Source organism: Rutidosis leptorrhynchoides, chromosome 8, assembly GCF_046630445.1.
Source record: "Rutidosis leptorrhynchoides isolate AG116_Rl617_1_P2 chromosome 8, CSIRO_AGI_Rlap_v1, whole genome shotgun sequence".
NCBI lineage: Eukaryota > Viridiplantae > Streptophyta > Magnoliopsida > Asterales > Asteraceae > Rutidosis > Rutidosis leptorrhynchoides.
Window position 1 is genome coordinate 4,333,455 of NC_092340.1, and position 15,480 is coordinate 4,348,934.

The 15,480-nt window shown below is 36.4% G+C and overlaps 1 protein-coding gene across 1 annotated transcript; it reads left to right on the top strand.

Annotated features, from left to right (window-relative positions):
- Positions 1 to 13,456: 13,456 nt before the first annotated feature.
- Positions 13,457 to 15,002, top strand: LOC139862594 (probable membrane-associated kinase regulator 2). Its single transcript, XM_071851210.1, has 2 exons — positions 13,457 to 14,454; positions 14,597 to 15,002. Exons 1-2 carry the CDS (start codon positions 13,599 to 13,601, stop codon positions 14,680 to 14,682), a joined length of 942 nt encoding a protein of 313 aa, XP_071707311.1. The 5' UTR covers positions 13,457 to 13,598; the 3' UTR covers positions 14,683 to 15,002.
- The last annotated feature ends 478 nt before the right edge of the window (positions 15,003 to 15,480 follow it).

The window sequence follows — 15,480 nt, forward strand, 5'->3', positions numbered from 1 at the left end:
TATTGTGTAAAAACTGCATTCAAGAAACTTATTTTGTTGTAACATATTTGTATTGTAAACCATTATGTAATGGTCGTGTGTAAACAGGATATTTTAGATTATCATTATTTGATAATCTACGTAAAACTTTTAAACCTTTATTGATGAAATAAAGGTTATGGTTTGTTTTAAAATGAATGCAGTCTTTGAAAAACGTCTCATATAGAGGTCAAAACCTCGCAACGAAATCAATTAATATGGAACGTTTTTAATCAATAAGAACGGGACATTTCAGTTTAAGTGTGGGGTGTTTTGATATTGCTCAATAACATCATATATATCTATCGCAATATCGTGTAAAAATGCACTAGAATCAAGGATAATGAAGGCGTTTCTACAAGTAATAGGTCAAGATGTGCAAATTTGTATCGGAGAGTGATTTATAAAGAGTTTTGATGATTTATGACCTTGGTTGATCCCGATACAAGTTAAGGTCTAATTTATGCTCTAAAATGGTAAAACAAGGCATTAAAGGTGTTAGGCTTCGTCCAAATGAAAGAAGATTGAAAAGAAAATGAAACAGCAATTTTCGTTAGATCGGGACGCGGTCCAAGGCTTTGGGACGCCGTCCAGCCTTTTAATGTGGGACGCCGTCCAAGTCTTTGGGACGCCGTCCAGATCTTAAGAACGGGACGCCGTCCAGCCTTTAGGACGCCGTCCTGTAGTAGGTTTTCAGCTACTTTTGCCTTTTGACCTACTTTCTCCACTTTAAAACCTACTGATTGAGGGACTGTTTTATCATATACGAAACCAGAGGTTACTGAGATGATTTTGGGAGCAAATTTTGTGAACTCCAAGCTCTTGAAAGAGGATCAACATCAAGTCTTCAAAGATCAAAACCTTCTCCATCCAAGATTCATTCTCTATTAGGTTGTTTTCTTGTCCTCCAACAATGAAATCTACTTATCAGTTGATTGTTATTTTGTTTGTAATTATGATTGTTGGCTAAACTCTATAATGTTCATCTAGATAAATAACTGAGATGTTGAATGTTTACTTTTGATTGACTATTTTTATGCACGATAGTTTGATGTTTGAATACAAGAATCATTCTTGTTAAAGCTTAATCCTTTCGATTCAACTAGTTGATATGTTCATTTGATTAAGAAACATCATCTTGTTAAATTAATGTATTGATTTACATCTAGTGACATGTGTTTATCCATATTTTACCAAAAGGGATAAGTTGAGTTCAAATGGTTAGTTTATATAGGGATGTAAGAACGACTCTTGTAGATACTTTCGGATAGCCTAATTGATATGTGTAGTTATATAGGTGAACGATCAATTCCCTAGATATTGTTATACATATTTTCATTACTCGATTCCATATAACTAATAGGTGTTAGTAATTTGCCTTATCTAGTGACGTTTATAGGGATCTTATTACCACACTAAATTGATTACTTGGGTTGGGTGAATTGAGCATTTAACCGGACCAAGGGAATGAACTAGGCTAAATCATAAGTTGACATAGGAGTGGATCATGATCAACACACCATTGACTTGATCATTCTTCAAGTCTTTAGACTAGTTGAATTAGTTGATTACAAATAGGAGGTCTTAGATGACAAGAACATCACTTGCGTCTTGTAATCCCGTTTGAGTGTTTACTCAAGACTACTCTTGGTGAACTGATCAATTAGTTCTCGTGCATAACCAATCAATCCGGTCTTAATCTTAAATAACATTCAACATCGAGGGTAAAAAGTCTAGATGAGAATTTTTCCTTAAATTGATATCAAATCTATCTTACTTACTTTCTTTGCACTTATTTTCATCTTATAAACTTAATAGACCAAAAATATTGTTTTTACATTTAACCTTCTCTGATTTGGCTAAATCGTTAAATAGCCACCAAAACATAAAACTTGTACCTTTAAGCTTCATTTACTTAGTTAATCATAATATAGTTTATAATTCTAGTTTGACTAATACAACTGTCCTTGGAACGATACACGGAACTAAACCAGTTACTATACTACTACACGATCGGGTACACTGCCCGTTAGTGTGTAGCAATCTCTAATCGGTATTTTTCCATATTATTTTATACAACAATTCATACACCACTTTTCGCATATCAGCGTGTATGAGGTATTTGTGTGAGTGTTTACAGTAGGTATATTATATATGTATGTGTATAATTATTACATTCACTAAGCGTTTTGCTTACCCTCTCGTTGTTTACCTTTTTATAGGCTCTGGCGTGGACAAGGGAAAGGGTATTCGTTTGGACTAGTGATCCCGCTTTGTTATGATATGAGAAGCTTTTGGGAGTATAGCTTTTTGAAGTTTGACCGAGATTTGGATAGTTTAACCCCCAAACATCATGCTCTAGTGTCATTTGGAATTTAAACTAATTTGGTCGAAACTTATATTTTGTACGAAACTCGTAATACGGCCATATGTGGACCCGGTGTCGTAAAACTAGTTTTATTATTGAAACGTGTTAGTTTTACTTATATTGATGTGTTGTGAAAAACGTTTCATCTAAATATGTTAGGAAGTGGGAGATCATTAAAAGAGAAATGCAAAAACCGAACAGAAGCTGAAGCAGCATGTGCGCGCTGCGCATAAGGGGTGTTGCACGCCGCGCACCCCTCTGTAAAAAAAAGATTTTTTTTGTTTGCTGTTTACGGTTGGATAATGGGTTGGGTTGTTACAAGTGGTATCAGAGCATGGTCTAAGGTATTTAGGCGACTTGAGATAGGTGCCTAGACTTAGACTTTATTGTGTATGCGTTATATACGGGACTTGTACGAGACGGGTCGGACCGGGATTGGCTAGTGCTTAGGTTTACGTGAACTAACCTTGCACTAATTGTTTTGTGTTGTAATTGCAATTATCAAGCGAGATAGACGTTGTACTAGCAAGTTAATACGGCGTGCTTGCCTAACAATGATTAGCTACCATTGTTACGGGTTCAAATTGTGTCAAACAAGCGATGTACGATGATTGTTGAGCAAGATGGGGCGGTGAGGTTTATTTGTATGTATGTGTTATGTCTTTTCGTTTCATGGTTTAACCTATTTCAGTTTTATAGAATGAACATGAGAAACGGACATGATACCAATAAAGGAGATACGAGCGAGGACTCCGAGTTTACGGCCAAAGTTGAGGCCATTTTGAAAAGGCATCACACGGCCTTCCTTGAGGACATTAGGAAGATGTTTCTAGACTCGATTGACGAGCAAGTAGTCAATCTAGTTAAGGAACAAGTTAAGGTTGTTCTACAAGAAGATAATGTTGGAAGGCGGGACTTCTTTTATAAGAATTTCAAGGATTCTCAACCTCCCACATTTGAAGGCGAACGAGACCTACTTAAGAGTGCCCGTTGGATCTCTGATATGGAGGGGGATTTTCGTACTTGTGAATGTCCTCTTGATAAGAAGACGAGGTATGGTTGTAGCATGTTGAGGGGTGATACCAAGTTGTGGTGGGACGCGAAAATCCAACTTTATGGTGAAGAGCAATGCATGGAATTCACTTGGGATGAATTCAAGGAGGAATTTTTCAAAGAGTACCGAACTTCCGCCGATCTTACTAGACTTAAGGACGAGTTGCGTGCCTTGAGGCAAGGGTCGATGGATTTGAACACTCTCAAATCCGTTTTCTTGTCAAAGACCCAATTTTGCTCGAAGTATGTCGGGAATGATAAAATGTTGAAGGAAGACTTCTATCGAATTTTAGACGACCACTATCAAGAGAAGATTAGTGTAACCACGGTGAAGACTTTTGATGAGTTGTTCGATATGGCCAAAGGTTTTGAGGCGCTCGTTTTGAGAAAGAGTGGCTTTACTTTTGGCAAAAGAAAATTTGAGGGTTCGGGTCAATCGAACTTTTCAAGCAAGAAGAACAAGAAGGGTTCCGAAAGTGTTGGTAGTGTGAAGAAGAGTGCTTCCGGGGGTTTTTCTTATTCGTGCTACAATTGTGGACAAAAGGGGCACATGGCTCGTGATTGTCCGAACCAATCCGCTACAAACAAACTCACTTGTTTTAATTGTAACAAAGAAGGGCACCGAAGGACGGAATGTCCCGAGTTAAGGGGTGATCATGTTAAGAAGTTGGAGAAAGCGGTGGGTACGGCTCGGGGGCGGAATTATTTAATGACTAATGATGAGGCCAAGCTATCCAACGAAGTTGTCTTAGGTACTTTCATGGTTAACTATAATCCGGCAAGGATACTTTTTGATAGCGGTGCTAATTTATCGTTTGTGTCACCAAGATTTGTGCCTAAGCTTAATAAGCCGCTTGCTAAGTTAAGTCATCCGGTAGAAGTTGAAATAGCGGATGGTAAGACGGTGCTAGGGGTTGAAGTGTGTAATGATTGTAATGTTGTGTTTGGTTCCGAAACTTTCAAAATCAATCTTATCCCGATGACCTTGGGTGAGTTTGATATTGTTGTTAGTATGGATTGGCTCGATCATTATAGAGCCGATATTACATGTCATGAAAAGTCTATTCGTGTGAAGACCCCAAGTGGGGGAGAGGTAATTATTCATGGCGAGCAACGTAGAAGACTTGTGCCATTATGCACTTATGCACGGGGGCGTCGTTTCCTTAGTGGCGGTGGCATGGCTTTTCTTGCTCATGTAGTTAATACTCGTGAAGAGCCACCATCCATTCGTGAAATTCTGGTGGTTAGTGAATTCGAAGACGTTTTTTCGGATGAATTACCGGGTGTTCCGGTGGAAAGATAAGTTGAATTTCGCATTGAGTTGGTTCCGGGGGCTACTCCCATTGCTAAAACTCCTTATCGTTTAGCGCCAACGGAAATACAAGAGTTTTTAAATCAAACCCAAGAGTTGATTGAAAAGAGTTTTATTTGACCGAGTGCTTCGCCATGGGGCGCTCCGGTTTTATTCGTGAAGAAGGAGGATGGTAGGATGATGATGTTCATCGATTATCGGGAGTTGAATAAAGTGACGATCAAGAATCGTTATCCATTACCTCGGATTGACGATTTGTTTGATCAACTCCAAGGCGCGACTTATTTTTCAAAAATTAACTTACGGTCCGGCTATCACCAAATGCGGGTCCGTGAGGAAGATATTGAGAAAACGGCTTTTCGAACGCGTTACGGGCATTTTGAATTTGTAGTAATGCCTTTTGGTCTTACGAATGCACTGACGGCATTCATGGATCTTACGAACCGAGTGTGCCATCCTATGTTGGACAAGTCGGTAATTGTGTTCATTGACGACATACTTGTCTATTCAAAAAGTATGAAGGAACATGAACGTCATTTGCGTGAAGTATTGAAGACGTTGCGGAAGGAGAAGTTGTATGCTAAACTTTCCAAATGTGAATTTTGGCTAAGGGAAGTGCAATTCCTTGGCCATATTGTGAACAAAGATGGTATTCAAGTGGATCTGGGGAAGATAGAGACGGTGAAGAGTTGGGAACGACCGACTACCCCTACGGAAATCCGAAGTTTTCTCGGATTGGCCAGTTATTATCGTCGGTTTATCCAAGACTTTTTCTAAAATCGCTTCTCCATTGACGAATTTAACGAGGAAGAATATGAGATTCAATTGGGAGAACGAGCAAGAAATTGCTTTTCAATTGTTAAAAGAGAAATTGTGTCAAGCTCCGGTCTTGGTGTTACTGGAAGGTATAGAAGATATGACAGTTTATTGTGATGCTTCTTTAAATGGGCTCGGGTGTGTTCTAATGCAACGAGGTAAAGTCATCGCTTATGCCTCTCGACAATTAAAGGAACACGAAAAGAGATATCCGACTCATGATCTTGAATTGGCGGCGGTGGTACATGCGTTGAAAATTTGGCGCCATTACTTGTATGGTGTCAAGTGTACGATTTATTCGGATCATAAGAGTTTGAAACATCTCTTTAACCAACGAGATTTGAATTATCGTCAACGTAGGTGGATGGATGTGGTAAAGGATTACGATTGTGAAATACTTTATCATCCAGGTAAGGCGAATGTGGTCGCGGATGCGTTGAGTCGAAAGAGTCAACATCCGGTGATACGAGTAGGATCGTTACACATGATTATTACTAACGATTTTCTTGTAAAGCTTGGTGAGATTCAAATTAAAGCTTTTGTTAACAACAAGCATGAAGAACGAATCGTGGGGAAAACGGAGTCCATTACCTTAGGCCTGCATAGTTTGTTGTCTTTTCAAGGAAGAGTGTGGGTGCCTAGAATGGGAAATTTTCGAAGAGTGCTACTTGATGAAGCACATAAGTCAAAGTATTCCATTCATCCGGGCGCGACAAAAATGTATCTTGATTTGAAGAAAGAGTATTGGTGGCCGGGCATGAAACGTGATGTTGTTAAGTATGTTGAGCAATGCGTCACGTGTTTGCAAGTTAAGGCCGAGCATCAAAAGCCGTATGGTATGTTACAACCGTTAGAAATTCCGAAATGGAAATGGGAGCACATTACCATGGATTTCATCACGAAGTTACCTAAGACGGCGAGAACCCAATTTGATACGATTTGGGTGATAGTTGATCGGTTGACGAAAAGTGATTTGTTTCTTCCCATTCGGGAAATGATATCGTCGGAGGCTTTGTCGAGGTTGTTTATCAAGGAGGTGATATCGAGACACGGGGTTCCTATATCTATTGTTTCGGATCGGGATACCCGTTTTACATCGCGGTTTTGGGGAAAATTTCATGAAGATATGGGTACACAATTGAGATTGAGCACGGCGTACCATCCTCAAACGGACGGTCAAACCGAACGTACGAATCAAACATTGGAAGATATGTTACGGGCGTGTATTATCGATTTCGGTGGTAGTTGGGATGATCACTTGCCTTTGGTGGAATTCTCGTACAATAATAGTTATCATACTAGTATCGGGATGCCACCTTATGAGATGCTTTATGGGCGGAGGTGTCGAACTCTGATTTGTTAGGGTGAAGTGGGACAAAGGGAAATCGGGAGTACTGATTTGGTTTTAGAGACGAATAGTAAGATTGAGATGATCCGGACTCATTTGAAAGAGGCTCAAGATAGACAAAAGTCGTATGCCGACAAACGTAGGCAACCGATTGAGTTTCAAGAAGGTGACATGGTGATGCTTAAGGTTTCGCCATGGAAGGGTATTATTCAGTTTCGAAAACGGGGAAAGTTAGCTCCTCGGTTTATTGGACCATTTAAAATTTTAGCTCGTGTGGGTGAAGTTGCGTATCGTTTGGAATTACCCGAAGAGCTTGCGGGGATCCATAATACATTTCATGTTTCCCATCTCCGTAAGTGTCTTTGCGGATGATTCTTCATGGGTGCCATTAGACGAGATTGAGCTAAACAATAAGTTAGAGTATATTGAGGAGCCGATTGCTATACTTGATGAGAAGGTCAAAAGGTTGAGAAATAAAGAGGTGAGAACTTTTAAAGTTCAGTGGCGGCGTAGTAAAGTTTCCGAGTTTACTTGGGAGCCCGAAGAGTTTGTGTAATTTATCTTCCATCTTGTCATGCGGCTTGGATCGCGAGGACACACTCTGATTCAAGTGAGGGAGAGTTGTAAGACCCAAATTATTATTGTACAGTAGTGTAAATATGGTACACAGAGTGTGGGTTTCATTGTGCAGTTAAACAGAAGCCAGAACTTGCCCAGAACCTTGTGCGCGTCACGCAGGGTTAAGTGTGTGCGCCGCGCACTAGCCCTGTGCATAGATTCCAGCTTTTAAATTAAAGTTAAATGAAGGGCATTGTTGTCTTTTTACATGAGGACGAGTTTGGGGCTGTAATGGACAGTTGTTTGGTAGTTGAAACACATTCAACATTATCACCAACCACATCATCTCTCCAAATTAAAGTTCTAGAGTGAGAAACACTTTATGAGAAAGAAAGCTCAAATCAAGGAGGAAGAAGTTGATTTCGTGCCAAAGCACGTGTTTTAAAGTTGTTCATCTAATCACTAGCTACGTTGTGATTGTAGTGGTATGCTCTAATCTTGATTTCATTTTTTTTAATTTGTTTAAGGGTTAGGGTTTGGGTTAATGATGAACATAAAACCCATATTTGGTGATTTTGGGTGTTCTTGGGTAAGATTGAGTCATGAGAACTCAATAGTAACTAACCTAGGGTTTCAAAGTGTAAATTGGTGGTTATGAGTCTTAAAAGGTTAGTTAATTACTAGCACACCTAGTTATTAAGCAAATGGGTGTTAATTGGGTTAGTGGATGACCCGAAATGGGTGTGTTGACTTTAACTTGGTCAAATGGGTAATAATTGACCTAGTTGGGAAAGACGAGTATGAAATACCCTAATTATGTATTAGTTGGTGTTGTTGGACCTTAATCACTAGCTTTTAGTGATTTATGATGGTCTTGACCTTAAATGGGCGGTTTTGATATAAATGAGTCATTTAATGCAAGTAGGCCATTAAATGCGCATGAGTAAATGGTTGGTGGTTGGTCCAACTAGTTTGTGTGTTGATTGAGTACTTATTGTATTAGGTACTTTGATTTGAAGCTTGCGGAAGTATAAAACCGTCACCGAATCGTTAAGGTGAGTGGAATAATTATATGCGTAGGTATATAATGTATTTATTTGCGTAGCGTGAGATGTGAAGTGTCGACGTGCTGAGACACCACGTTCACGTAGTGAGTAAAGTGTCGATGTGTTAAGACACCACTCGGGGTGAAGTATCAACGTGTTAAGATAACACCCCAAGTAATATGAAGAGTGAAGTGTTGACGTGTTAAGACATCACTCGGGGTGAAGCATCGACGTGTTAAGATGCCACTCCAAGAACTATGACGGGTGAAGTGTTGACGTGTTAAGACGCCACCCGGGGTGAAGCATTGACGTGTTAAGATGCCACCCGTGGGATTAGTGTACGACGTGTTAAGTACCCTAATGGTTGTTATGAACACCGATGGGAAATTCGAGTACCATTCCTTGTACGATTGGTTTACCATGGTTATGTGTTGTAGTATAGCATATATTATATCGTTCGCGTTATATGCTATTGTTTGTGCTAGCTTGTGATATCGTGGATTTAGCATTGTACTTTTAGATGGTATGCTAATTTTAAATGCTAGCGTGTATGAGGTATTTGTGTGAGTGTTTGCAATTAGGTATATTATATATGTATGTGTATAATTATTGCATTCACTAAGCGTTTTGCTTACCCTCTCGTTGTTTACCTTTTTATAGGCTCCGGCGTGGACAAGAGAAAGGGTATTCGTTTAGACTAGTGATCCCGCTTTGTTATGATAGGAGAAGCTTTTGGGAGTATAGCTTTTTGAAGTTTGACCGAGATTTGGGTAGTTTAACCCCCAAATATCATGCTCTAGTGTCGTTTGGAATTTAAACTAAATTGGTCGAAACTTATATTTTATACGAAACTCGTAATACGGCCATATGTGGGCCCGGTGTCGTAAAACTAGTTTTATTATTGAAACGTGTTAGTTTTACTTATATTGATGGGTTGTGAAAAGTGTTTCGTCTAAATATGTCAGGAAGTGGGAGATCATTAAACGAAAAATACAAAAACTGGACAGAAGCTGAAGCAGCTTGTGCGCGCCGCGCACAAGGGGTGTTGCGCGCCGCGCACCCCTTTGTAAAAAAAGATTTTTTTTTGTTTGCTGTTTACGGTTGAATAATGGGTTGAGTTGTTACATCAGGCTACCACCACCCATCCGCCACTCTACTGGTTCCTGTTTCTAATCGCTGTTCGAAAACAGCCGCCAAAACAGCAACACGCTGCTGCTCTATTTCGGTTCCTGTTACAACAAACGAAGGTGATGATAAAAGTAACGAAGAGGTTGATGATAAAGATGTTGATGATGATGTTGATATGATCATGATATAGGTTACGAATGATGATGATATGAGTGATGATGATGATGATGATGATGGCGAATGATGATTGCAAGGATGATGGTATGATGATGATGTAGGATGATGAAGATCGTGATGGTGGATGACGATGGAGATGTTGTATGATGATGATCATGATGGTTACGGTGAAGATGATGATCATGATAACGTGATGTAAGATGATGATAACGATGGTTATGACGATATGTATGATGATGTACGTGATGATGATCACGATGATGATGATGATACTTTGATGATGTGATGATGTAGATTATGTTGATGATAAATGATGTCGATAATGATGGTGATTCCATGATGATGATGAAAATGATATGGTATAATAATTATTTTTATTATTATTATTATTATTATTATTATTATTATTATTATTATTATTATTATTATTATCATCATCATCATCATCATCATCATCATCTAATCATTATTAAAATTATCATTTCATTTTTTTAAAATTATTATTATTATTATTATTATTATTATTATTATTTATTATTATTATTATTATTATTATTATTATTATTATTATTATTATTATTATTATTATTATTATTATTATTATTATTATTACTATCATTACTATTATTATTTTTATCATTATTATTATTACTATCATTATTATTATTATTTTATCATTATATTTATTATTATTATCATTATTATTATTATTATTATTATTATTATTATTATAACAAAAAATGATATTTATATAAAAATATATTTATTACATATATCATAAGTATATTAATATTTACATACTATTATGTTTTTAATATATTAACTAATATAATATTATTTATATTGATATAACATTAATTGATTTATATATATATATATATATATATATATATATATATATATATATATATATATATATATTGTAACATATTATAAGTATTAATATAATTGTATATAAGGATATTAATATTAATACATTATAAAATATATATAAACTTAGTTGATTAATATTATATGTGTTAATATATATACTTGATATAGGTTCGTGAATCCGAGGTCAACCCTGCACTTATTCAGTGCCGTCATATGCATAATTACTACGAAATACTGTATTGTGAGTTTCATTTGCTTCGTTTTTTGCTTTTGCAATATATATTTTTTGGGCTGAGAATACATGCGCTACTTTTATAACTGCTTTACGTTTAGACACAAGTACTCAACTGTTATTATGATGTCATGCTTTGATTCATGCTAAATCCCTACCGTAATATCGTCAATTGTTGGAATTTTGGCAAGCTTAATTTTTGTGAATAGCTCTATAGAGAGTAACGTCTCTAATCATTCGATCATTGGTCTTTGGTTACATAATAATGATTTAACGACACTGACAGTACAAGGTGTCACGGGGTAACTTTTGTTTAGTCGCGATATTACAAACTGCAGCAACACTTTTAGATTGATATTTCTATATCGATCAACTTTAAACTGAAATCTTGTGGTCTATTACTATCATTGAAATCATTATTTTTGATAAACCTATGAACTCAACAACCTTTTGGTTGACACTTTTTAGCATGTTTATTCTCAGGTATTAAAAATGTTTCCGCTGTGTATTTGTTAATTGAAAAAGACATTACATGGAGTCATTCATGGCATATTTTTGAATGACGTTGCATTCAAAATCATCTCCGTGTATCATATAGATGTCAATACCTCGCAATGGGACCAGAGATAACGTACCGCGTCAATGGAGATTTTGGCGGGTCATTACATATTACATATTACATTGCTGAACTGTTACCTCCTTTTTTTTTACCAACGCTATGATGCTATGGGTTAACTCGATTTCAATATTTATCAAAAGTGTACTTCGGTCATACGTTAATTAGCGTACGAAATTACCCTGATGCATTTGATGAATATATACGTATGAGACAACAAACTTCATATGATTGTCTGGTCAATTTTTGTTAATGTATTAGTCATCTGTTTTCGTATAAGTATTTAAAGAAAACTACAGAAGAAGACGTCCGTCAATTGCATGCTAAAATGTGGAAATGCACGGTTTTTGGGAATGTTAAGTAGTCTCGATTGCATGCATTGGCTTTGAAAATATTGTCATGTTAAGTAGCAGGGTCACTACAGGGGGGGAGGGGGGGTTGGGGTTACAAAGGACCAACTGTAATGCTCCAGGCGGTTGCCTCGTTCGATTTTGGAGTTGGCACACTTTCTTCGGCTAAGCCGGTTCGAACAATGGCATCAATGTTTAAAATGAATCAAATTTGTTCGAAGATGTATTGGATGGTAGAGCTCCAGAGATCTTATTCAATATCAACGGGCACTAATACAAAAAAATAAAAATAATACTACCCCGTAAACGGAATCTACCCGGAGTGGGCGACACTTGCCAAGTCTTTTGAATGTCTAATTGAAGAAAAAAAAATTAAAGTTTAAAAGATTTCAAGATGCGCCAAGAAAAAACGTTGAACGAGCTTTCGTGGTTCTTCAAGGTCGTTGGGCATTACTAAAACATCCCGCAAGACCATATATGAGATCCGACGAATCATGTACACTTGTGTTATATTACACAACATGATAATCGAAGACATCGCACGCAATATATGCGACATCGAAGAAGACTATCCTGGAAACCCAAAAAACATCATGCGACGTACGTGGACGGAAAGAGTTGAAACGCATGAACGGATGTCACGAGAGTTGCGAGATCGTACCATGCACTTCACAACAATTTAATCGAGCACATTTGGACACTCACGGATAATTATCTTTTTTGAAACAGTCAGTATTATTTGTCTAAATTTTTGATTATCAATGTAATGATTTTTTTTTTTTTTGTTTACGCAATGTTTAATTTATAGTAATGTTATCTTTTATTTTTATTTATTTATGGTATTTATATAATAATATAAATGGGTTAAATTTTTGAGGTGGTAAGATATGAAGATATTATTTAAAATAATGTTAAAGTTTTTTGTGTTCACCAGTCAGGTTTATAGGTTGGTTTTCATAGGTTGGAATTAGGTTATTCTTAGGACTCCGTTTGTTAGTGGGAACGATGCGTTTATTTGTTGATCATCATACCTCTTTGCACAGACTTTGCATCTACCATCCGCAACTCTTTTGATCATCTTTATATGTGTCTGTGTGTGCGCGCGTGAGTAAATATGTGTGTGTGAGTGTGCGTGCGACATCGTGTGTGTATCTTTATAAAAATTAATAATGTAATGATAATGATAATGATAAATATAAACATATAAACATAAAAATAAATAGGAAAAATCTAAATAGATTTGCTTTTAAAAAATATTTTGTGTAAAAACTAATTGTACATTCTGTTTGTTAATACAAGTTAGTTATAGAATGTTAATGCTTATTTCAATTATACAAATTAATATGTTTGTCTTAAATTTTTAATAAAAATCTAAATTTTCATTAGAAAAGTTAATATATATATAACAAGGGTAAAAAAGGAATGAGCAATTATCATTGGAAAATGCAATGTGACGCCATTGTTATACACCATCAAGGAATCAAACAAATTTATACACCAACGTCTTTACTCTGTCTCCACTCTTTTTGACTGTATTTCTGTGCTCTCTCCTGTATATTTTGCAGCTCAATACAATACAATACAATTAAACCAACTCAAATCTTCCCTCCTTTTATAATTATATATACCACTTCTCTTCACACCCATTTTATTCATTTCATTTCAAAACCATTTCTCAAACGATCAATCTGGCTTTCCCTACCATGGAAGTTTTCAGCCTTCTCAAATTCTGGCGGAACGCCGGCGTCGGAGACCCCATAAACGCCGGTGACTTCGATATATCCGACGATGAAAGTTCATTCTTCGATTTAGTTTTCACAAATCCAAACAGTCTCAACGACAACAATCACTGTAGTATCGATTCTCCATCTGTCCACATCATTAGTGATTTCCACACTGACCATCACTTGTCAAAAATCAACGGCTGTGATTTAAAGTCAAACCACATGACTTATTCAAAGTCTCCGCGCTCTCTTTTTTCCAACAATAAGAGCAAAATTTCTCCCTTAGATTCTTCATCTAATAATTCAAAGACGCCTAGGTCACCGTTTCGTGTCCTCATGTTAGGTCTTCATAATAATAATAAATCAAAATTACATAAAAAAGAAATGAAATGTGAAATTCAAGAGGTTACGATTAGCTCTCTGCTCAAACGAGATAACAGTTTGAGAAACAAATTGCGGTCCGAGAAATTGAACGATAACGAAGAGATGCATTCGAAGCGATTTTCGAAGGAGGTTGTTCACAAATACTTGAATCTCATTAAACCTTTGTATGTTAGGGTTTCTAAAAGGTCTAATGAAAAACTCCACTTGTCGTCTGCTAATGTTACGGCGTCGTTTTGTTCTCCGAGAAAAGAGGAGAAACCGTTGGGGAAAACGGTGTTGAATGAAATGCGTAAACATTTAGGTAAGAGCCGTTCTTCGTCGTCAACTTCCGTCACCGTTAAACCGGTTTCGTTGACGGCGTTAAGGAGAGACGATTCAGCTTTGCAACAACAGGATGGAATCCAAAGCGCTATTTTACACTGTAAAAAATCGTATAATTCTCCATCTCAAGGTAAATTATTTTTTTAATTCAGTAAAAAGAGAAATTTAAGATATATATATACAGAGTTAAAATTTAAATTTAAATTTTAATTCACCGGCCAACTTTGTGTCAGAATATAAAATTGATGGGATTATATTTAATCTGTTATCAGGCTGTAATCTATTGTCAAGATCTGGAAGTGCTCCATCTCACGGGGCACGAATCTCCGTTGATGAAGAGAAAAGAATCAGCATATGAGAATGGCGGGGAATGAAATGAATACAGATAGATAGATATGTATATCTTCTCGTGTATTTAATTTAGTTGTACTTTTGGTACTTCTGGTAATATCATAAGAAAACATTATGTGTGAAAATTTAGAAACAAGGAAGTTTGTAGTAAAAAGATGAAAAATGTTGTAGTATGAGGGGGTGTTTTGTAAAGTAAACGGTGATGATTACATCATCAGAGTAATGACAGGAAGATTAACAGTAATGATGACAAAATCTTTTGCTTGTTCTGTGTTTTCCAATCTTTCTTTCGTTCTTGTAAATTGGAGCAAATATTTAATGTCCATGTACCACATCTAATTTTTTTTTTTTTTTTTTTTTTTTTTTTTAGTTTTTTCACTAACGGACTTTTTTTTTTTTTTTTTTTTTCTTTTCTCTAAATAACGAATATCCGATCAAAGTTCTTTAATTGGAAGATGAAAAAATCAAACAAGAATACAATCAATCTGAATGGCAAAGCTCGAAACCAAAAAATGAAACTAAATGAAAAAAACCGAACCACAAACACTAAACACGAGTAATGAATAAACAAATTGGCTCCTAACAAATGAACAAGCGACCGAAAACAACTTACCTAGAATTACGGTTTTAACATCATACCATTAAGACCACCATTAACCCTGACTGTGACGTCAGAGGCAAATGATGTACTTTTTGGGATGTGCCAATGTTAGTATATGACCTTCGTTAACCATAAGGTCAAGTTTTTATGTCAAATATTAGTGAGGTGACATGGTAAAATCTGATTGAAATGAAGTGGTAAAAA